This window comes from Rhinolophus sinicus, linkage group LG11 (assembly GCF_036562045.2).
Source record: "Rhinolophus sinicus isolate RSC01 linkage group LG11, ASM3656204v1, whole genome shotgun sequence".
Taxonomy (NCBI): Eukaryota; Metazoa; Chordata; class Mammalia; order Chiroptera; family Rhinolophidae; genus Rhinolophus; species Rhinolophus sinicus.
In genome coordinates, this window is record NC_133760.1 from 21,194,277 (window position 1) to 21,216,856 (window position 22,580).

At 41.1% G+C, this 22,580-nt stretch overlaps 1 protein-coding gene across 1 annotated transcript in view; it reads right to left on the reverse strand.

The window, feature by feature from the left end:
• CDH13 (cadherin 13) overlaps positions 1-22,580 on the reverse strand; it is a 984,505-nt gene that overhangs the window by 115,713 nt on the left and 846,212 nt on the right. Inside the window, exon 8 of the mRNA XM_019743731.2 lies at positions 21,174-21,314. Coding sequence (XP_019599290.2) covers positions 21,174-21,314 — 141 coding nt within the window. The remainder of the gene's footprint in view (positions 1-21,173; positions 21,315-22,580) is intronic.

Sequence of the window (22,580 nt, forward strand, 5' to 3'; positions counted from 1 at the left end):
AGGCAAAGAAAATGGGAAACCAACGTGGATTTCAGACACATGAGAAATAGCTTATGAATTTAGATGATAGCTCGGCAGAAATAAATTGTACATCTGTTCATTCATTTTAATAAAGTGGAGAGATGGCATGCTGCTGGAGCCCTTGGAGAACCCTGGGTTTTTAAAATTATGGTCCTATAATAGCAGCATTAAAATTTGTAATGCAGCCAGTGGTTTCTGAATTGGAGGGAAAATTCATTTATAAAATAAAAGCTCAGACTTTGGAATGTAAATGGGAAAATGCAATTTTTCTTGGCCAGATATGAATTAGTCCTGGGAGGGTACTGCAACATCTTGACCATAAAATATATTTTAAAAATCTTCGGAGAAAGTTTTCAGACTGCTGACAAACTTCTTTAGGCAATCTCTATTTAGGTAAATTGTGCAGGATGAAACGTATGGTAAACTGGCTTTGTTATTACTGCCTTGAACTTGGTCCTTTTGTATAAGGGCCATTACAGATTAATATTTATATCTGAAATGAATCTAGCCTGTTACAAACACAAAAATTATTTTTCCTCACAAGTAGAAACATAAGGAAGAGATGTTTTATAGACCAGCCGATACCAGTTACTATGAAAATTTACTCATTCAACAAATAGTATTTTCTTATCACATATGAGTCCTACGCTTGATATTGGGGAAAATGCAACAATCTTGATTGTAGGTTTCCTGCTGACTTTAAAACCCAGAGCAATATTAAAATTTCTTCAAAAATAGGTATTAATCCCATAGAAAGCTTTTAGGCAGCGTAAGCAATTTCTATTTTATGTCACAAATCAGCACTCAAGTTTTCAGGTGGGAAAGAAATATAAGTGAACTAGTAGAGCCAGCCGGCCATGGATATAACACAGGTCCAGTGAGGAAAACCCCTAGACTGTCTCAAATAGATTTTATTTGCCTAGTGAAATACTGAATAGATACAGATGACACACTTCAGCCTATAATCTTGCAAATAAAAAAAACAGAGATTGTGAAGAGGTTGTGTTTAGTCTTAGAACTGAGGGCAATTAGCTATCGTCTTAGGTCAGCTTTTGCCCAAAGATGTAAAACATTGTCCCCAGGTTTGTGCGAATGCAGGTATCTCGAGATCATATGGATAAGGGGGCTGGGATGTGACTCATCAATGGAGACAGCACAGAGATGAGAAAAAGGCAAAAAAGCTGTCTAGATTCCTCCCAGGCAGGACGGTGTGGGTATTGGCCGGATGAAGGAAGATAAAGACCTCAGAAAGTTTTGCAATTAACATCTCTGGTTAACCAATGCTTAGAATTGGAACTAGTCAGGTCAGAGACCTCCTGGGAATTCTGTTCTAATATATCTATGTTGATCTCTGTCTAGTTTCTCAGACTGCTTAAAGTGAGTTTGCTAGATCAGTGAATAGGAATCTTTTTAAGGATTTTGATAATATCTGGATCCAGGGTCGACTCTTGGGCATGGCTCTGCTGCCTCCTCCAGTGGGATCTATTTTGAATTGGAAATAGGGGGCAAAGTCATCTGCTGAGAAAGAGAGATGGACAAAAGAGAGTTTTGAAGAGAGTGGAGAAGGTTGAAATCAACCACCAAGCAAGTAGCAAAAGTGGCTGTTTAGAGTTAAATAGAAAACAAAGGAAGACCCCGCTCACACCGGGGGGAGACACCGTATGTTTGTGACTTGTCCTCAAATATCATCTGTTGATTCACTCATCTTTACACTCCCCCATGACTGTACCTGACTCATAGTAGGTGCTTAATCAATGCTCATGGAACACCTGAGTGTCAACTATATCCTAAGCACTTTCACACACACCACACAGTTATCTCTCCTGCACACTATCCTGGCAACACAATTACAATCACATTATTCACAGGAAGACCCCAGGACAGCTCCATGTCTTAATACAGCCAGATGGCTGATGGTTCCCCTGCATTCCTGCGGCCTCTGGCATCAAGTCTGGCCTCAAAACAGTTACAAAGATGAGGAATATGAAACAGCCACACGCTGCGTGGCAAAATCAGCTAAAGAAATTTTAAAAACCCGGGCATAGGAAGCAAACCTGTTCCCTCCCTTGTCACCTGTGGCAGAATTGCTCTGAGGAAAAAAGGCCCTCAATTAACTTGACTCTGAGATGCTGCATTTTCTGCCCCACTTCAGTCCTGTAATCATGTGTGTTTGTACCAGCAGTTCATGCCCCAGGGCAGGCTGACCTTGACTTCTCAGATTCACAGGCCCTTGGGCTGAGGTGCCTCCTGGAGAAAGCTCCAGACTTCCCCTCCCAAAGTGCAGGGAGGGGATGGACTGGGCTCTTCTTGAGCTAACAGCAGCTGAACTCCTCCCCCCGCTGCCCCCCCCTTCCCCACACCCCTTGGGGAAGACGGACCAGCTGTGCTCCAGCTTCATAACAATTGAATGACACCCACCACTTTTCCAAAGCAAACGTAGGAACTGCAAAGAGGAGATAACTTATTTTCTGCAGGTCTGAGGTAACTAACAAATCCCAGGCCGGCAGCGGAGGTAGACTGTCCTGTCACAGTGAAACCAGTCACAGGTCCCCCTCTCAGCACGGAATCCTGTTAGTCACAGTGATTGGCGTGTGGAACGGGGGACAGAGAGAATGAATCTGCAAAATATAAAGAACGCCCCACTGTACAGGGTGTGAAAGGGCCAGCCTTTAAACACATGCACATCCGGGGCTTCAAAACACAGAAGCCGATGAACTAGTCTGGAGGAAGTAAGCATCACCTGAGACGATGGAGAACACGGGGCTCATCTATTGTGGCTGAAAGTACACACACACATTTTTATTTAGGAAAGGAATGGGGAAAATGAAAATTCACACACAGTGGTGTGCTGGTAAAGGTTTACAAATGACTCTTAAGGAAAAATAAAGCCGCGATGTATGGCTTGTGCCAATTTCTGTGGTGTAAATACCCCCGCTAGGGTGGATTTCAAGCTGACACCAATGCCATGTCAGAACACACAGAATTGGGAAGAGATGCCCTTAAACAACTCTCGCAAAGCTGGTGCCAGGTGTCCGCAGCACACAATGGCCAGGCAAAGGTAACTGATTCGCTTTCAAACAGGCTCTAGGGCACATGGAAATGTAGCTTCAATCTAGAGGCATCCATTTCTTTGGGGAACCATCTCACCCCATCCCTTGGGGTCCCATGGATGCTGTCAACCACAGGCCTCACTTTTCCTTCCTCACACCTGGAGTGGGCCAATCATCTCATCACTTCCTGGTGATCAGTGTCTGGTCTGAGGTGGCCTTGTGACCCAGTACAACCGATTGAAGTCTTTCTACGAGATTAGTGTTTGGATCTGGGGAATCGGGGAATGTGTGTTTTCCTTTGTACACAGGCCATGGGGATATGGGCTTAGGGCCATTAGAGGCCATCTTACCTGCCATGAAGAGAGAGCCCACCAGAGAATAAAGCCAATACAGAGAGACAAGCAGAACCAAGAGATGGAGTGGTATGTAGATAGCATTCTGATAATGCTGTCTGAGCCCTGAAGGCAGCCACATCTGAACTCAGAAAGCCCTTAGGCTTCCCAGTGCCAAGTACCATTGCATTCCCCAGTGGTGAGTACCAAGGCTTTGCCCGGTGACAAGTACCAACACAATATCTAACAACGCACACCAATGCAATGCCCAGCGATGAGTCCAAATGCATTGCAGAATTTGCTCTTGCTAGTTCAAAGAGGGTTCATTCTGCCTTCAATAGCAAAATGACTGAACACAGAGCATCTTTAACTCTGGAGAAACCACAAGCAGACTTTCTTGAGGAGAGTGAGCCTTTAGTCTCAGGCTTACTCTAATTGATTTGTCTTTTCAATTTCCCAGAGCTGAAGGGAAAAATGGTATTTTGGCTGTTTTTATACAAGGCTGGTACAAGTGGTCAATTCAGTTCTCTGGGGTTTGTTGAGGCTTTCCTTGAGTGACAAGGCCCATTGCCCATCATGTGGGAGGCCAGTGCTTGGCTGTTGTAAGCCAGACAGCTAACTGGTTCTGGCTGTGATATATAGATTTACAGTGCCAAATTGAACCTGTGTTAAACCATGCATCCAGGGGCGATTAGCAAAACCATCTGTTCCTATTTGCAGAGCTGCTGGTAAAGAGTGCTGTTTGTTAGATTTGATTTAATGCAACAAATACCCTTTGTGCTCTCTCTGTGTACGCCACTCTGTGACTGAAGGGGGAGATGGTGACAAATGAAGCTGTGTCTGTCCTCAGGGAGCTGCAGTCTGGAGGAGGCAGAAATGGAGACCTATAATGCTGATCCAATGCATGCTGGGAAGAACACTGTGATGGAGGCAGGAACAAAACCCTGGAGAAATGCAGGTCATAGAGAACCAGTTCATTCTGACTGGGAGATATGGGGGAGCTTAAGGCAAATGCATGGTTCCTGCAGTCTGTCGCTGGGGAACAAACTCACAGAGGGTGGGCCACCTCTCCTGCCCGTTCTTGTGCTTATACTGTACAGGCTGGCCCCAGGTCCTCCTCTCAGGCCCTCAAATGCCCCTTGTGTGACTCAGGGCATTTGTACACGCTGTGTGCTCTGCCCAGAACGAGCTATCCTAGCACCACCTCGGCCCACTTCATTTAGCAAACCAAGACTTAAAGGATGAGAAATTACTTCATGACCTCACCTTTCCAGATCCCAGACTCGGTCTGTTTTCCTTAGGTCATGTTCCCGAAGCTCTCTGAATTGATTTGTGGGATACACCCCTCTGGCAATACTTTAATATCTGTCCTCCCCGCTAAGCCTCAAGATGAGAACTTGCCCATCTTACTTAAATCTCCAGCCTCCCGCTCACTGCCGGTGTTAGATAAGCTTGCAGTGAGCGCATGGATGAAAGAGCTGAGGCCACTTTCAATCCTGCTAACTCAGAATAAGTACATCAAACGCACAAAGATTCATGAAGAAGCACATTGTCTCACTAATGATTATGGAACAGCAGTAACGACAGTCATAAATTTAAAAGATTTAAAAATTGTTATCAGAGAGAGCAGACTAGTATAAAAATGACCCTAGTTAATGAACCAAAGTTTTTCTTGCTTTATAGGCCCTTGCCTGAATTCCCCAGGGAGTAAAACCTGGATTTCAATTGAGATCTTGAATAATTAGTGTACCAGGATGAGCTATTGAGAGCAATGCCGGACGATTTCGGATTAGACGTGTACAGGAATGTATATAGAGTAGAAATATCAATATTTTTTTCAAGAATGTTGCTGTCGTCAATATAGGTTATTTGACTTGGTTGTTGAGGTCTCCTAACAGAAAACTAGCTTGTCAGGGGCCTGGCGTCTTTCATTTCTGAATCCCACAGACGATGTGTAGAAACTCAGAAGGTGAGTACAGTGTAACAGTTGAGAGCTGGGCTCTGGGACCAGATGCCCCGATTTGTCATCCCTGCCTCACTGCCTTGTAGCCTCAGGCATGTTTCTTAACTTTGCCATGCCTCAGTTTCCTCATCTGTGAAATAGGGATAATAAGATTACTTATGTCATAGGGCTGTTGAGAATTAAATGAATTAAGATGCCAAAAGCATTTAGAACGGAGCCTCACACAGATAAGCACTTAATAACTGTTAGCTTTAAAAAGTTGGTTTTAGGGATGAAATCATTTTTCATTCTTTCCTTATAAGAAATGATTATTATATTTGCCCACTGGATCTATCAAAATAAGGATACAAGCCTGCTAATTAAATTCATTGGCTCTTAAGAGACCTCTGCACCCTCCTCCCCTTTTTCTAATTTGAAGAAATTGTGGAGGGAGAATGAGCAGCTTAGATTTGTCCTGGCAAGCCCAGGAGAGAATTTTTTTTGAGTGCTGTAGTTACATCCAGGGCATGCTCAACATATTGTCATGATTTGAAGGGAGAGGCAGGTGAAACAACAGGAAGGAGGAAGGCAGTGAGTTGAAGTCCAGAAAGTTCAAGTGCAGCTGACGATGGAAGTTATGAACCCAGCTTCTTCAGCAAGCCCCTGGTGCATAAGTTTAATGAGAAAATCTGGATGGCGCTTCCCTGAGCCTTGGCAAGGAGTCCTAGAGAGCTGACAAGAAGGGCAAAATCATGGATAAGCAGATAACAGCTGTGGCTGAATCAGGCGGACAACGCTCTGAGACCGGGGTCTACTGGCACTGAGCTGGCGAGTTGTTAACCCTGTCACGGGGCAGAAGTAGCTTCGTGCATGGGATCTAGACTCTGGGCGAGTTCTTCAGCTCTCTGAGCCTCAGTCTCCACATCCGTGAAATGGGTAAGACAATAATGGTACCTATCGCAGGGTTGGCAGGAGGAGTGAACGGTGGAGTGGATATAAAGTTCTTGGACCCTGCCTGGCACAAAGCAAGTGCTTTCAGATGAGTGCCCTGGCTTCTGGATGTTTATTGAATAACAAAGAGGATGAAAGAGCAGGTCCAGGAGTGTTAAACAGACAGAACTTCTGATAGAATGACCAATCTTGCCTTTGATAAGAACTCACTACACATTTGCTGTTGTTGATGGGATGCTTGCTCCATTTAAGGAAAGACATCTCTTTGAATTTGCATGGAGAAAGCAGATACCAAGTTCAGACTCTCAGCCTTTATCTCCCATGACCTCGGGGAAGGAACCGGCCACTTAGTCTCTGCTTTCACATCTGTATAAGGATGACAACCAGACCCTCTTCACTGGACTGTCCTGGTGGTTGGTGACAGTATGTGGAATATGGAAGGTCTCCATAAGGTTAAAAATCACTATGCAAATATCTACTAATGTTGGTCCCCTGCTGTGGCTATTATTCCCAATTCTGTGTAGGATAGAGGCGGTGGGGTCACGTGCTACTGGTGGTATCATCCCTAACAATCTCCTGCCCAGGGATTCACTCCTGAGGAACAATAACATTTTGGAGCAGCGTGGGGGCGCTACGTCTTGTCAGGTTACCCTCTACCCTTTGTAGTGTCCACCCGTGTCTTCCCACTGTGCTCGGAGTAAATCCAGCCTCCTTGCCTGGCCTGCACAATCTGGCCCCTGCGATGTCACCTCGTCTGGCATCCCTCACCCTGTCTCCTGCGGCTCCATCCACCCTGATGGCTCAGTTCCTCAAGCGAGGCATGCTCTTCCCTGCCTCGGAGGTCTTCTCATGGGTCCTTTTGGCATCCTCCCAAGTCTCACTGTTGCGGGTTGAATTGTGTCTCCCAAAAAAGGTATGTTGGGATCCTACCTGGCAGTGCCTCAGAATGTGGCCTCACCTGGACACAGGGTCTTTACAGAGGTCACCCAGTTAAAATAAGGTATTAGAGTGGGCTCTAAGCCAGTGGGACTAGTGTCCTTATAAAAAGGGGACATTTAGACACAGACTCGCACACAGGGAGGACGCCATGTGAAAATGGCGGGCAGAGACTGGGTGATGTAAGCCTACAAATGCCATCCATTGCTAGTAAACCGCCAGAAGCTAAGAGACAGACAAGAAGAGCTTCTCTCAGAAGGAACCACCCCACAGACACTTTGATGGTGGAGTTCTGGCCTCCAGAACTGTGAGAGAATAAATGATTGTTGCTCAAGTCACATAGTGTGTGGTGCTTTGTGACAGCAACCCTAGGACACTAACACAGTCATGTAAATGTCACCTCCTCAGAGGTGACCTCCCTGAACTCCATTGTCCCATTGTGCCCATTGTCTCCATCGATGGTGATTTCACCCCATTCCATCTTGTCACTCGGGGCCATCTGTAGGTATTTGCTGGTTGGTGGTCCCCACTTTCGACTGTAATTTCATGAAGTCAGGGGCCATGTTTCTTATGCTCACTGCACTGCTCCCCAGCCTAACACAGTGCCGGGCAAAGAGGAAGCATGGAATGCTTGTCTGATGGATGGGCCGGTGAAGGAAGGAAGGAAGGAAGGGAAGGAGGGAGGGAGGGAGGGAGGGAGGGAGGGAGGGAGGGAGGGAGGGAGGAAGGAGTGCATTCTGGAAAGCAACAGTTTAGTGTAATGATGTATAATATACAAACAGAGGTACATTCAGGTAAGACAGCCTGAAGAAGATACTTCTCATAAGTTCCTGCCTTCTCAGATATGGACAGGTCAACAGCAAAATAAAATGCTGCCAACACTGGGAAAACAGATACTCAGTCTGTAACTGAAATAGATTTTAGTTTGCAAACCAATGAATATATGAAAATCAATTCTGGATTGTTGTGTTTAATCCCGTTTAGAAGAATGAACCCGTACATTGAATGAACCCATACAGGTCTCTGGAGCTGTGGATATTTTCTTTCTTGCTTTTAAGTTCACAGGATAAGTTGAGCCTGTGTCCACTCTAATGATTCCTTTATGTATTCTTTAAATTAACATTGAGCTTCCTTCCTTCCTTCCTTCCTTCCTTCCTTCCTTCCTTCCTTCCTTCCTTCCTTCTCTCTCTCTCTCTCTCTCTCTCTCTCTCTCTCTCTCTCTCTCTCTTCCTTCCCTCCTTCCTTCCCTTCCTTCCTTCCTTTCTCTCTTTCTTTCTTTTTCACTAGACTGGTAGAGAAGTAGATTTAGGACTCTGCAGTTTATTCACCTCTGGAAAGGAATTTAACTCCAACCCTCTCAGCTCTTGGAACATCACGGTAAAATGATAAACCTCATGTTCACTTGTGACTTCTGGGTTGTTGTAGGGCCTTGACTTTCACTGGCAGCAGCATTTTGTGCCACAATGGGACTGGCCTGGGGTCTGCTATCTGCCTTGAGGGGTGTCCGTTATCTCTAGAACCAGTGGATTGGATGAGATTGTTTCTCAAGTCCCTTTCAACAACAGGACACTTTAACTTTTCAATCGCCTCTGTTGCTTACTGTCAAATATTTAATTTATAATTTACTCACTCATTCACCCATGATTTGGTCATATACTACATGCCAGGCTGGGTCCTGGGACCACAGCAAGGAACAAGAGACAAAGTTTCTTTTCTCATGGAACTGACATTCTAATTTGGGAAGAGTGACAATAAACGAGTTAATAACTTAATTATCTGGCACACTAGAAAGTGAATATTACACGTTGTATCCTAGAATAAATTATGTACATATTAGGATGTGTACATATTAGAATATAATATAATATAAAGTATGTACATAACAGCATATAATGGTATACATGTAACACTATATATAATATGAAATAGAATAATATTTAAAGGTATATTAGAAGCTGAGATACAACAGGTTGTAATGAGAGTTTGTTGCATGAATAACAAATTCATCTCTAATTAAGCATCAGATGTCACCCCTGCACTTGGCCCTAGAGGCAGTCATGAAAAGAACATGACCCTAAATATCAAGCATTCAAATGGCTTTAGGGAGATCAGTATGAGTACACGATTAAAAGGTAATATGATAATACTGCGCTGGGGGATGCTTAGTGTGTGTAGGAACAAGGAGGAAGAAGCAACAACTTCCTCCTTGGTGGGGGATTTATAATTTGTGTATTGAAGGATAAATCGGAGTTTTCCAGGTACAAAAGAAAGGAAAGGCCTTCCAGGGAGAAGGGAACAGAATGTGCCATGGTGCCGAGGCATCCAAAGCATGGCATGTTGGGAACAAGTAGAGCCTCATGTGGCCCGGGACGAAGGAAGGCTGTGATCAGGGGAAGAGTGTGAAAGACCATCCCTGCAGGAGACCCAGCGAGCTTCTTTCTGACACTGCTCAGGACAAAATGGTTCCCAGGTGCAGTGTGGGTTTGGATGTTTCATTTTCCAAGATGCTCCATTTTTGTTGCCCTTGGCTTTCTATTTTTGAACTCAAGGTCTCATCCGCAAGCTGCATTATGGAAGTGTAATAATGTTAAGAAAAGTAGATGTGTTGTGGTTGTTGCTCTTATTGTGTGTGGATATTGTCCTTGAAGAGGAACAGATGGGTGAAGGCTTCAGAGGCCTCTCTGCTCTGGAGCAGCCCAGTGGGGAGGCTCTGCCAGCTGTAGTAAAAGGTTGCTTGTATTGCCATGGAATTGCTGCTGACCCTCTGAGCAGAAGCAGAGGGTGCACAGAGGCAAAGGATTTACACAGAGGTTCACCCAGGAATGATGGGGACCAACACATCATGAATATAATTATGAAAGAGTGATTAATACAGTAAATCGTCTGGCTGCCTGGTCTCCCTCTATGAGCAACTTGAAGAATGAGCCGCCGATTATGGTTTTTTTTTTTCATTTCAAATAATCCAGACATTTTGACATCACACACACACACACACACACACACACACACACACAGTTTATAATCGGCACGGGTATTTTCATCAAAGCACAATTTCTCACCCTGCTGTCTATGAACAGTTAAATCTGGGAATGTATCCACTACCCATTTCCTTAGCTGGAAGAATCCTGTTTGGATAATGGCTTCTATTTATAAAGCTTGTATTTGTACAAATGTTTTGCTTCACTCTCTTTGAGTCAAGAAATCCAGCTGTAGACCTGCTTTTTCATGTACTTCTGAAATTTGAACAGTAGGCGATTTAATTGATGATTTCATGTTTTTCTGACCTTGGTGCAAGAGAAGAAAGCAATGGACGCACCCCTTCCAAGTGAAGATAAATGGGGCACGTGGGTGTTGGCTGTTTTGCAGCTAACCTCTCTCCTATTATATGATGGGGTGTTGGGAATGCAATTTACCATAGACGGCTCCTAGGGGCCTCACACAAGGTATTGTCTTGGACAAAGGTGGACCAGGAACGGATGTAATTGTGACTGATGCTCCTGCTCACACAGTTGGAAATTGGTGGTCCCTGTGCACTGAAATCACGCTGTTCTATTCTCCCCAAATATTCCATTTCGTTACATATTGGTATTCCCCCATCACACAGCACAAAGCATGGCATAGAGATCCCAATAGTGTATGTTTGGTTTTGTTTAAAACTTTAGCCACGTAGGAAACAGTCAGATATGTGATTTCACAGCATCACAGAAACAAGTCTCACATATTTTACCATTATGGCTATAAAAAGCTTCCTGGGAAAAGGGAGCCTGGACTATTTGGAATAACATTCCATCATCGTTAAAGATTTATCTGGTTGTTAAAATGTCTTGGGCTCCACCCTCCAGAGAAGTCACTGGAGTCAGATAATTGAAATGAGTTCGATCTTCTAAGAAATATGTGGTTGGCTTTCTGGATTAATCTCTACTGAACAAGCAGAATGTGTCATTATGTGGTCAGTGTTTAGACACAGCCACATCTGAATTTAAAGGGCTCTCCCAAGGGAAATACACTCTTGTACAAGTAGGAGAGCTTCATTTAAAGCCCTCAAATATATTTCATGGAATCCTGCAGAAGTGGATAAACATATTTGCCTCAATTAGACTTTTGTCATAAAATGGCGCACCAAGGTACATTTCCTCACTTCCTACCTAGAACCACCAAACTACCAAAAATAAATGAGAAGATCCAAAAGAGTTATGAACACTCCAGATATTCAGGTCAACTCCAGGGTGAGGGAATTGGAAAGCAAAGCTTGCCTCGAATTAGGTAGTCCAACTCTCTTGGAGTTAGTCGCTTGATTGTCAATACCAAAGAGGAGACACAAAAAGTTTAAAAACTTTTTACCAAGATGAGTTGATTTTGAAGGAGATGGTATGAGAGTGGTTGGACACTGTCAAGCCATTTAAGTACCTTTATTTCTTCAATCCATATTTTTAATGACAATATCACAAGGTTGTTTTTTTTTCCACAGTGAATTCCACACGCACAATATCTACTGCTTTTCCCTGATACTAAAACAGAAACAGACTCATAGATACAGAGAATAAACTGATGGTTGCCAGAGGGGAGGGGGTCAGAAAGCTGGGTGAAAAATGTGAAGGGACTGGATTAAGAAATACAAATTGGTAGTTACAAAATAGTCACAGCATAGAGAATATAGTCAGTAATGTTGCAACAACTATGTACTACCTGGGTACACGGGGAATCATTGCATAAATTATATAAATGTCTAATCACGATGCTGTACACCTGAAACTAATATAAAATAATACTGAATGTCAACTGTAACCGAAAAAAATAAATAATTAAAAAAAGTTAAGCCAGATGTTTTTCTTTGTTTATGGTAATTTGGGCAAGCTTCTCCTAGACCATCCCTCAAATCTAGAATGACTCAAGAACATGGCTTTAACACAGAGTCCGACCTATGTGAAAGCACGGGACCACTACCAAGGCGTCCAGAACTTGAGGTCCAGGACTCTGCAGAGAAGGGAAGATCACTGAAGTGAAGCCAATATTCTATGGAACTTTTACCCTGAAGGCATTTTCTCACTTGTAAGGGCACAGGGACGTAAGGCTAAGAATGGGAGCGGAAACTACCGGCTAAGAGAAGCTGAGCAGAGCTTTCAGCAACCTCAGAAGACAACAACTGAAATTCTGGGTCTCCAAAGAGGAAGAGCCCTGGTAAACATACCAGACTTTCCGTTAGAACCCCAGAAAGGCTGCACCCACGGAGTAGGGAAACCAGGGTAAGGAGAATAGCTCTCATAAAAGACTGAAGTCCAACTATGAACCAACTCAAGCCCAGACTGATTTAAAAAGCCATCTTTTTCTATTCTTATTGGTTGACAGAAAACAAAAGCAAATCCTTTCTGGAGGAACATAATATCAGCCAGAGCCCCAAACTATCTCTAAAAACAATATTTTTTGGTATCTTGTTCAGAATTAAATTAAAAAAAATTTCTAGGCATACCTAGGGTTCATAACAAATGACCAAAATCCAAGAGAAAAATATTAAAAATAGAAATAGACTTACCATGTTTCCCCGAAAATAAAACCAAGCCAGACAATCAGCTCTAATGCATCTTTTGGAGCAAAATTTAGTATAAGACCATGTCTTGTTTTACTATAATATAAGACTCAGTCTTATAATATAATATAATATAGTATAGTATAGTATAGTATAGTATAGTATAATATAATAAATACCAGGTCTTATATTAATTTTTGCTCCAAAAGACGCATTACAGCTGATTGTCCAGCTAGGTCTTATTTTTGGGGAAACAGGGTAGAAGTGATCTAGATACTGAAATTATCAGACATTGAATTTAAATTTCCATTTAGATAAAATGGAAAATTTCAACAGGGTATTTTAATCTATAAAATAAATAAATGGAAATTATAGTTAAAATATAATAAGGGGAATTAAGAAATCAATAGATGGGTATAATAGTTGATTAGACATAGTAGAAGAGAGGATTGGTAACCCAGAAAAAAGGTCAACAGACAGAAAGTTAACATATATATATGTAATACAGTCTAAGAAGGAGGACAGAAAATGGGTCAGAAGAAATATTTGAAAAGGGATATTATGAATTGAGATACTTATGGTACAAGTATGATAAATACAAATAAAACCACACCTCAGCATGCCATAGTAAAACTGATGAAAAGTAAAGACAAATAAATGTTATTAAAAGCAGCAAAAGAGACACATCTCTTTCAAGTAATACTGACAGCTGACTTTTCAACAAACGTTAACAGACGTCAGAAGTCAATGAAATGGCATCTGCAAGAAAATAACTGTCAACTGAGATTCTGAATTGAGGGAAAATATAACTCGAAAATTCAGGCAAAAAAGATTTTTTCAGAAAAACAATAAATGAAAGAATTTGTCACCAACCTGCACTATTTTTAAAACAAAAATGAATTATTTAATCAGAAGGACAGTTGTCCCACATGGAACCACAGAAACATGTAGGGATACGAAATAATATAAAGAGTATATAAATGGGCAAATATAAACGGATATTTCTTAAATAAAATAATGATGTTTTGTGAAATTTAAAATGTATGTAGAATTAAAACATACGGCAAAATATCTGAAAAGACAGGAGGGACATAAAGATAATTCAAATGTTCTAAGGTCTTTGCATATCCAGGAAGTGGTATATTAGATTCTGTAAGTCAAATACGTACATTTCAATTTCTCAGAAACTACCGTAAGAATATGAAAATGAAGTATAACAAAAAAGTTATTAGAGTGAATGGAATGTGAAATGGTAAAAAATACTTGATTAATTCTGAAAGAGGTAAGAAATGAGAAAAAAAGAAATATGTAAAAGGTGTAACAAATAGAAAACAAATATTAGGATTTGGTAGATTTAAACCCACATATATGGTACGTGCATTAAATTTAAACAGACAAAATAATCCAAGAAGCCTATCATGATCAGAATTGAGTAACGAAATAAAAACCCAAATATACACTGCTTATAAGAGACACATTCTAAATGTAAGATTACAGAAAACTTGGGAAAAAAGGATGGAAATAAATATACTATGACGACAGTAACCAAAAGAAAGCTAGGGTAGTTATTCTAACACCAGATGAGGTAAATGTTAAAGCAAAAAGCATTTCCAGAGATAGAGAGGTAAGTTTTGCAATAATAAAGAGTCAATGTATCAGGAAAATACAACAATTTTAAATTCATATGCACTTACTAACAGCTTCAAATATTCAAAGAAAAATTGGATATAACAAGAGAAACAGATATATGTATAATAATAGATACCACATCTACTCTTTCAGTAACTGATAGAATAAGATTACAAAAAATATATAGAAGATTCGAACAAGAATATTAAACAACTGTTGAATTCACATTATTTTTGAGTGCACGCGAACCACTTGCCAAAATTTATCACATGCTAGGTTGTAAAGCAAGTCTCAAGAATATCAAATGATTATAATCATATAGAATATATTTTCTAACCATTGTGGAATTAAACCAAATGTCAATGACAGGGAACTAACAAGGAAACCCTCAAATACCTGGAATTAAGCAATATATTTCTAGGCAGTAGTGGCTGGAGGGGTTTTAGGAAGTTTGTGAGCTGCTGATCAAATTCTATTTCTTGATCTGGGTTTCGTGTTTGACTTGTAGAGAATAAAATCACTAAGTATCTGTGTTTTTTCTTTTTGTACTGAAGTTACATGTTTACTAAAAAGAAGTCAGTAAATCTTGAGTGAGCCATATTGATTGCAATTTAGGAAGACATTTTGGAATGTTTCACTAAAACAAATGAGAAATTATAGACTCCTAATTTGGAGCAATATTATGGGTAACTTCTTTTAATTCTAATTATTAAGGAATTGAGAGAAAATTCACATAAAAGCTTGATGGATTGTACATGAATGTTCAATAGCAGCGTTATTCACAATAGCCAAAAAGTTGAAACAGCCGAAATGCTCATCAATGGATGAACAGATAAACAAATTGTGGTCTATCCATATAATGGAGCATTATTTAGTCATAAAATGGAATGAAGTTCTGACACATGCTACAAGGTGGAGGGAACTTGAAAACTTTGTTAAGTGAAAGAAGTGAGTGACAAAAGGCCATGTATTGCATGATTTCATTTGTATGAAATGTACAGAATAAACAAGTCCACTCTGACACAAAAATGATTGGTGGTTGCTCGAGGTTGTGGGGAAAGGGGATGGGGAATGACAGCTAATGAGCCTGGGGGTTCTTTTGGGGTGATGAAAATTTTCTGAGGTTAAGATAGTGGTGATGGTTTCGCAACTCTGTGAATCTACTAAAAGCCAATGAATTGTACATTTTAAAGGGTGAAGTTTTTTTCTTTTTTAAACATTTTTTAAATTAGTTTCAAGTGCACAAAAGGGGGTGAACTCTAAGGTATGTGAATTATATCTCAATAAAGCTATTAAAAAATTAATGGAATAGGAAGCAAAAGTGATAAAGTTAAGAAATGCAATAAATAGATGTTATCCTGACATCATTCTGCATCAAATAATTCATTAAGAGGAAAAAATTGTAACACAGGAAATAAAATAGCTCCTTGATTGTTTGATAAACCTACTAATGAAGAGAACTGAATCATAATGAGCTCGTTGGCAAAGATTTAGATTTCTAGTGATTTGACCTGCCATACTGACGTCAATACAGTTAATATAAAACTCTTAATGTAGCTCAAAACAGGATGTGGATGACACGGCTAACATCAATTGAATCGATTTAAAGATTAGCCTCTACACAAGAAGATATTTGAAATTTCATAGCTCATCTATATATATCCAACAGAAACTTGATTTAATAACAAGTCTCAAAATTTACAAGTTTTTCAATAAGGAAACGTGTTGTGAATGTGAAAAAAAAAAGTTTCTAAACTCTCAGTAGTACACAGCAAGTTTCTATCAACTCTGCTAAGGGAAAGACTAGACTTTTTTGTTCTTTTTCTACAGAAAGGGTTTTACATAATTATTATACAGAGAAGAGACCGTAGAGTTTGTAGTCAAACATTAAGAAAAAAAGTATTACAGGGTGAATTAGGCAGTCAATTTATAAAACACTTTTTATTATAAAAGCTAATAGTCCAAGGAAAATAAGGTTCCGAAGGCATCAAGTTCTTGACTTGACACTGGCATTTAGGAATTGGAGACTGGCTCCCAGCATCCACTTGATAATCTAATGCGAGTACCTGCCAGTGGTTCCGTTTCAGCCTGCTGGATTCCAGCTAGCACCACTGACTTTCACCCCTTTGGGAAAACTGGAGCATTTATCCATTTATCTCCCATATTCCAGCTGGAGCACAGGACGTTTTAACTTTGATGCCATTTTTATTATAGGCATTGTAATGTTACAGCTCAAACATGAAAACTTCTACCTTAGAAAGAATTCATCAAATAGCCAAAAACAAAAAAAACAAAACAAATCCCAAATTATCAAGTCTATATTACCAATTGTCATTTTCGAGTAAAATCTGAAAAAAATCAATTGGTTGAATAACTGAAGAAAAACTCAATATCTTTTTTAAGAAAAATCTTATGGTAATTTACAAACACATTCTTTTAAAGTGAATAGGGAGTTTATTAATCCTCATGATCTAGGGTTTATATGAAAATATGAGTTCTGCCTTCAGTATTTGTGGAGCCTCAGCTATGTTCTGAGCACAAATCAGAACTGTTTTCTCAAGGAAATCTTTAGAGAGAGACGTGGACAAGTCACTTTATTCTGAATGAGACTGAGATTCTCACCTATAATTGAAACTCTGCATTTGGAGCATTTAATTAGATTTCCTAAAGTCATTTCAAAATACCTAATCTAGGAAAGTCAAAACTAACATTTAGTTAAAGCTATGTGTTAAAACCTATTAGGAATTCTCACAGAAGATTTTCCATAGGAAGACTAATGCTACCAACCCAAATTTTCATGAAAATCTATGGCTAAAAATTGATTTCCACGTATCAGTAGCAATTTTAAGTATGACATTGGTTTATCATATCCAGTGACTCTGTTCCCAAGTGAAAATTACCTTCAGGAAACATTCAGAAAATACTGAATTTTTTGAGAGCCTACTGGGAATGCAACAGAGAATAAAATGGGTGGGCCTTTCTTCTCAGCAAGCTTACAGTCAGTGTAAATAAACACAAGGGGAACAGCACAAGAGTGCACTCTGCACTAAGAATTTACTTTTAAAAACAACCTTTAAAATATCTCCTTCCTTAGTAACAACCCCTGTATGACCAAGGGCTGCAACATGCCAACTAAAGACGGTTGGAGTGACTTCTCAGTCTCCCTTACAAATAAGGCAGACTAAAGAGGTGCCAGCAGAAATCCTTTCCCTTTCAGGGGAAGCGCGTTAAGTAACATTTACTTAAGTGGCAGGTCCTCCTTTGCCCTTCTCATTTCCTGCCTCATCTTCCTGTGATACAGACGTGATGGCTGGTGCAGCAGTGACCCCGTTATCCCATGAGGCAGCCTTGGAAAAGGCAGAGTTTAAGAAAGGTAAGAGGAATCTCGGAAACTGATTATGTCATGGTGCCACCATATCGGCCTGGGATTGTCCACCGACAGACGTTTATGTGAGAGAAACTATATACCTTTATCTCATTTCACAGAGCGTTATTTCCAGTCTCTGTTATTTGTAGCCAGCCATAACTTCTTTTTTTTAACTGATCTTTGAAATAGATTAAAAAAAATGCATTTCTCTGGAGATGGAAGACTATCTCAAATAGAACTGAAAAACAAACAAACACCACAACCCTATGTTCCTATGACTTTCCTAAGAAATGTCTTCATATATGTAGAAATTTACACAAGACCACATCTTCTTGGACAGCTTTCTAAACACCCTCAATCCCCCATGACTACACCATTTCCATTCTGGAATGACTGAACATTGACCTTCACCCCTAAAAATGATCTGAACTTCAAGATCACAAGCTCCCCGTATCCTCTCTGTTCCTAGTGTGTTGTATTGTTCTACCTCTTCCACCTCCTACAGACATTTGGGCTGAGGTCTCATCAGGTCTCCTCCCTCTGTTGGTTTCTCTTGGCCTTTTTGGCTTTCATTCATAGTGATGCAGTTTTCAGATTCTGCCACCTCTCGTCCAGAATTCCTTTCCCCCAGAACTTTAGGGTCTTAGCTATGTATTTTGAAGTGCATGAGCAGGTTCACCAATAAATTGAAAGGAAAACAAGCAGCCTTTCAACAGGGAGGGGAGATGGCCCTTTAAATAAAAAAGTCAGTTGGCCTCTTACATTTCGGAAACATCATCACCATCATGTCACCCTTTTGCTCCCCACTGCCATCTCCCTCTCCACCACCTTCTTCATCACTGCCTTTATCCCCCTGTCCTCAGTACCACTGTGCGTACTGCCACTGTTTTAATTACCACTGTTCTCATCACTTCTATCCTCATCACCAATACTCTAGAGAATCCTACATGTCAAGCACTATCTCGGTGCTTTTCATCATCAGCTCATTTAACATCCAGAAGGACCTGATGAGGTAGGCTTTCTTCATAGCCCCATTAACAGGCGGAACAAATGAGAATGTGGATGGTTAACATGCTCATGTCCCATGTAGGGTCAGCAGGATTCGCACCCAGTTCTGGTCCCAGAACCCACCCCTCCGCATCTCTGTTATATTGCCTCTAGCAGTTCCGGCATCCAAAATGTATGGCGCCCTCTCCTCAACAATAAACACAGCCTTCCAGGAACATGTTAGAACATTTAACTGTGAATTTACTTTATCCAACATTGGACAAAGACTCCTTTGGGATACATGATATCCAAGAGAGAGAGTTTGATGCTCTTGCTAGCTACCTATTCCTCTCATTTTATTACTTATACCTCTGTACAAGTTGAGACATCAACTCTGCCCTGAGGGAATCCCTAGCTCATTGTCCAATGTTCATTTGAAGAGAATGTTTGTGCTTTTGCCAGTATCCACAGGTGAAGAATACATTTTCCACTATGCTACTCAGGGTCTTTTACTTTACATTAAGATCTATGTTAATTATTTCCTAGAAGTCAGTGCTATTAACAAAAACAATCAATCAAAAACATTTCTCACTCACAGTATTTAGTCCATGACTAGGCGCATACTTCTTCCTGAGTCATAGGAGCCTCACTGAAGTAACTAATCTCACCCACTAAGTAACACTGATAGGTTTTCTTATTTTAGATTGGGGCCATCCAATTTTTATTTTCATTACTATGTTTACATTGAATACTACAATGTGCCTTGAATTATTATTATTTTTTAAATAGGTTCACAAGAAGTTCTACAGACAAGCCAATATCCGCAGGGAATATTCCATGGGACACCAGTTCAATGAGACATGATGAGGTGGTCCAGGAATATTATTCCCAGGCAAAATAAGTCTGAGAAACCCTACAGACCATATGTGCCCCACTTAGAGAGACACAAAGCATTTGAAAGCTACCCAGAAGTCCTGCAGGAAAAGAAATCTTTCAACTCAGTGTTCCCCACATCTCTTTGATCCTGAAATCTCCCCCTGTCCTACAATGGTGTAATTTGTATTAACTTGTGGAGTAAATTCCTTGGAACACCAGTTTGAGAAACATGGGAGTAATGAGCAATCTGTATTAGCAGCTATAGGAACACCGTCATGGGAGCAACAGAATGGAGCCACATGAGCTACTATGGACTTTGCTCTTCTGAGGTTGGAATCCTGAGTGGGAGAGGGGCAGAGACCCACTTTCTGGAGTAATCATTAGGGCTGCTGAGGGAGAGAGGTCCCTGGGGAGCCAGGAGGCTCAGAGGGCCCACCTGTCCTGAGCTATCTGCCCTAGTCCCTGGTCTCTGGGGAGAGGGGTGGGGCAACTGCAAATCCAGACATGGGTCTTTTCTCTGAATGCCTGGGAGGGTGGAAAACATCAGGGCAGATAGGGACGCATAGCACCGCAGCTCAGAGTATGGCTCATCCGGAACTCTGTTCACATCCCGGTTTTGTCACTTACTGTGCCCAGAACATTGGAACAGTTATCTAGATTCTCTGAGTTTAAAATAAGCTAGCTCCCTTATTGGTAAAAAGGAAACCAACCTCACACAGTTCAATGAGGCAATAGATCGAAGGTGGTGAGCCTGTGGTGATGGCAGAAGCATAATAAGGCTTGGCAAACGGCAGGGGCTGTGATCAGTGATTCTGAACTGCTGGTAAGTCTCAAGAGGGGTGTCAAATCCTTGGTCCTTGCACCGACCCCCAAAGGAACCACAATCTTAGCACATTTCCATCAGATGCGTAGTGCAAATGACTTCCTAGTTTGGATACAAATTCAGCAACCAAATGTAATCTTGTGTACTCAGCCTGTCCCCAAACATAGCTCCATTGGAATAAATGGGAAACGACATCCGTGATCCACAATCATAGAAGCACAGGAGCCGAGAATAAATAATGGCTCTCCCAGACAAGCTAACTTGCTTGTTATTTATAAGCTCCTAAGCTACCTTGCTATTGCCAAGAAAATCTGCTTTACTTTCTTGCTGCTGTCCTGTCTTGCCTCTCAATCTACACTTGGTAAAAAAAAAAAAAAAAAAAAAAAAAAAGAGATAGTTATTGTTATGCTAAAATCACAATAGGACTCACATAACTCAGCACTAAGCAGCACTGATAAAACTATGAAGATGGCCATTTGGCATTACAAGTTATTTTCCTGTGGACTTTCACAAGGTTCAGTGCTTTTGTTCTCACAACGCTCTGGTATTTTCAACTTTAAAAAAAAAAAAAAAGATAAAGCTGTGAACTAGTATTCTGGCAAGACATCATCTTTTCTCCGCAAAGGAGTGTTTTGATTTTGCAAACAGGGAGCCAGCAGGGGCCATGCTGCACAGAATTAGCACTGATCTGCAATCATGGCTGTGACCCTAAGGGTGGTGTTCAGAAAGGGTTACCTCTTTCTTGGTGAATTTTGGCGAGTGATCATTTTTGTCATCAATCATGATTGTTGCGGTGGCCGTGCCTATTAATCCAACATTCAGTCCAGCCATATCTTGAGCCTCGATGATCAACTCATACTTGGGGTTTTCCAGAGTCTACAAAGCAAAAACACAACAGAGAAGATGGCATTTAGATTTGGGTTACTGCTTTGGACAGGTGGCAGGCACGTGGCTTGGGCTACCTCTACGCCCGCCTCCCTCTAGGGCAGGCATCTTTACTCAGTCACAGCACTTGTACCTATTATATATAAATAAGCCTTTGGAATCGCATCAATACAAAATAGTCACTGTTCATAAGCTGCAGTTGGCCATGGGGATGGAATCTATTTTCTGTCCTTATTTAAAGGGACATCTGATACATTCCAGAATGTTCCATTTCTAGGGTGTGGGTCTACATTGCACCTTTGATACTTACACCCAGATATGTCATTTCAAAGCAAACGCATGAAACTGATCTGGAAATGAGGCTAAGTCTGACGACGAGATTTGGACAAAGGTGGCAGCTAATTTAGAAAACACACATTTCCTGAGGAATGTGATGGGCCAGCCACTGAATTCCTGTACTTTTTCAGAAATCATCGCTGTTAATCTTCTCAACAAGCATGTTAAGCCACATATATTCTTCCCATTTTACGGTGAAAAATACCAAGTGATGTTTCGATCACTTGTACGGGACTTCTTTCGTGTCATTTATAGTCATTTGAGTCTTAGGTGTCATGTTACATTTGGAAGACGCATTTTATTCCAACCATGACTCTGGTCAATTTAACACAAGCAATATTGTACTATTGTGTTTCAATGTACGTCAGTGTTTCATTTGAATATCTGACAGATATTTTGCCACCATATTTAAACACTCAGAACAACTAACCAACTGGCCTTGATCTCAAGACGAAGAAGAGTGCAGTGGTTGGTTAAGTGGCCTTCTGTGGTGGGTTTGCCTGTCTTGGCCAACCGGGGTACCATTCGTTTTCTGGTAAGGCAGCACTCCACCTTTCCTTTGGGATCCTTCCTGTCACTTATTCTCTGCCTATGTAGTAGGCGTTGGATTGACTTTCCCCACTCTCCACTCTCGGCCAAATTTTGGAATGAGCCCTGATGAGAAGAAGCCAGTAAGTGCATGCCAACCCAGGGACACCATGACAAGTCCAGGCACAGGACCTAGGCTGGCTTGACAGTTGGGAGAGGGAAGCTCTGTTTCCCTGTGGTGTGAACATAGAAGCATTTAGCCGGGCACTAGATGACCTACCTTATGCTACAGCAGGGGGTGGGGGGATGAGGGAAGTCTGTCTGAGATTGAAGCCAATCTATTGATAGAATTAGACTTGGACCTTGGAGAAAAAGATGTATTTCCCAGCAGTT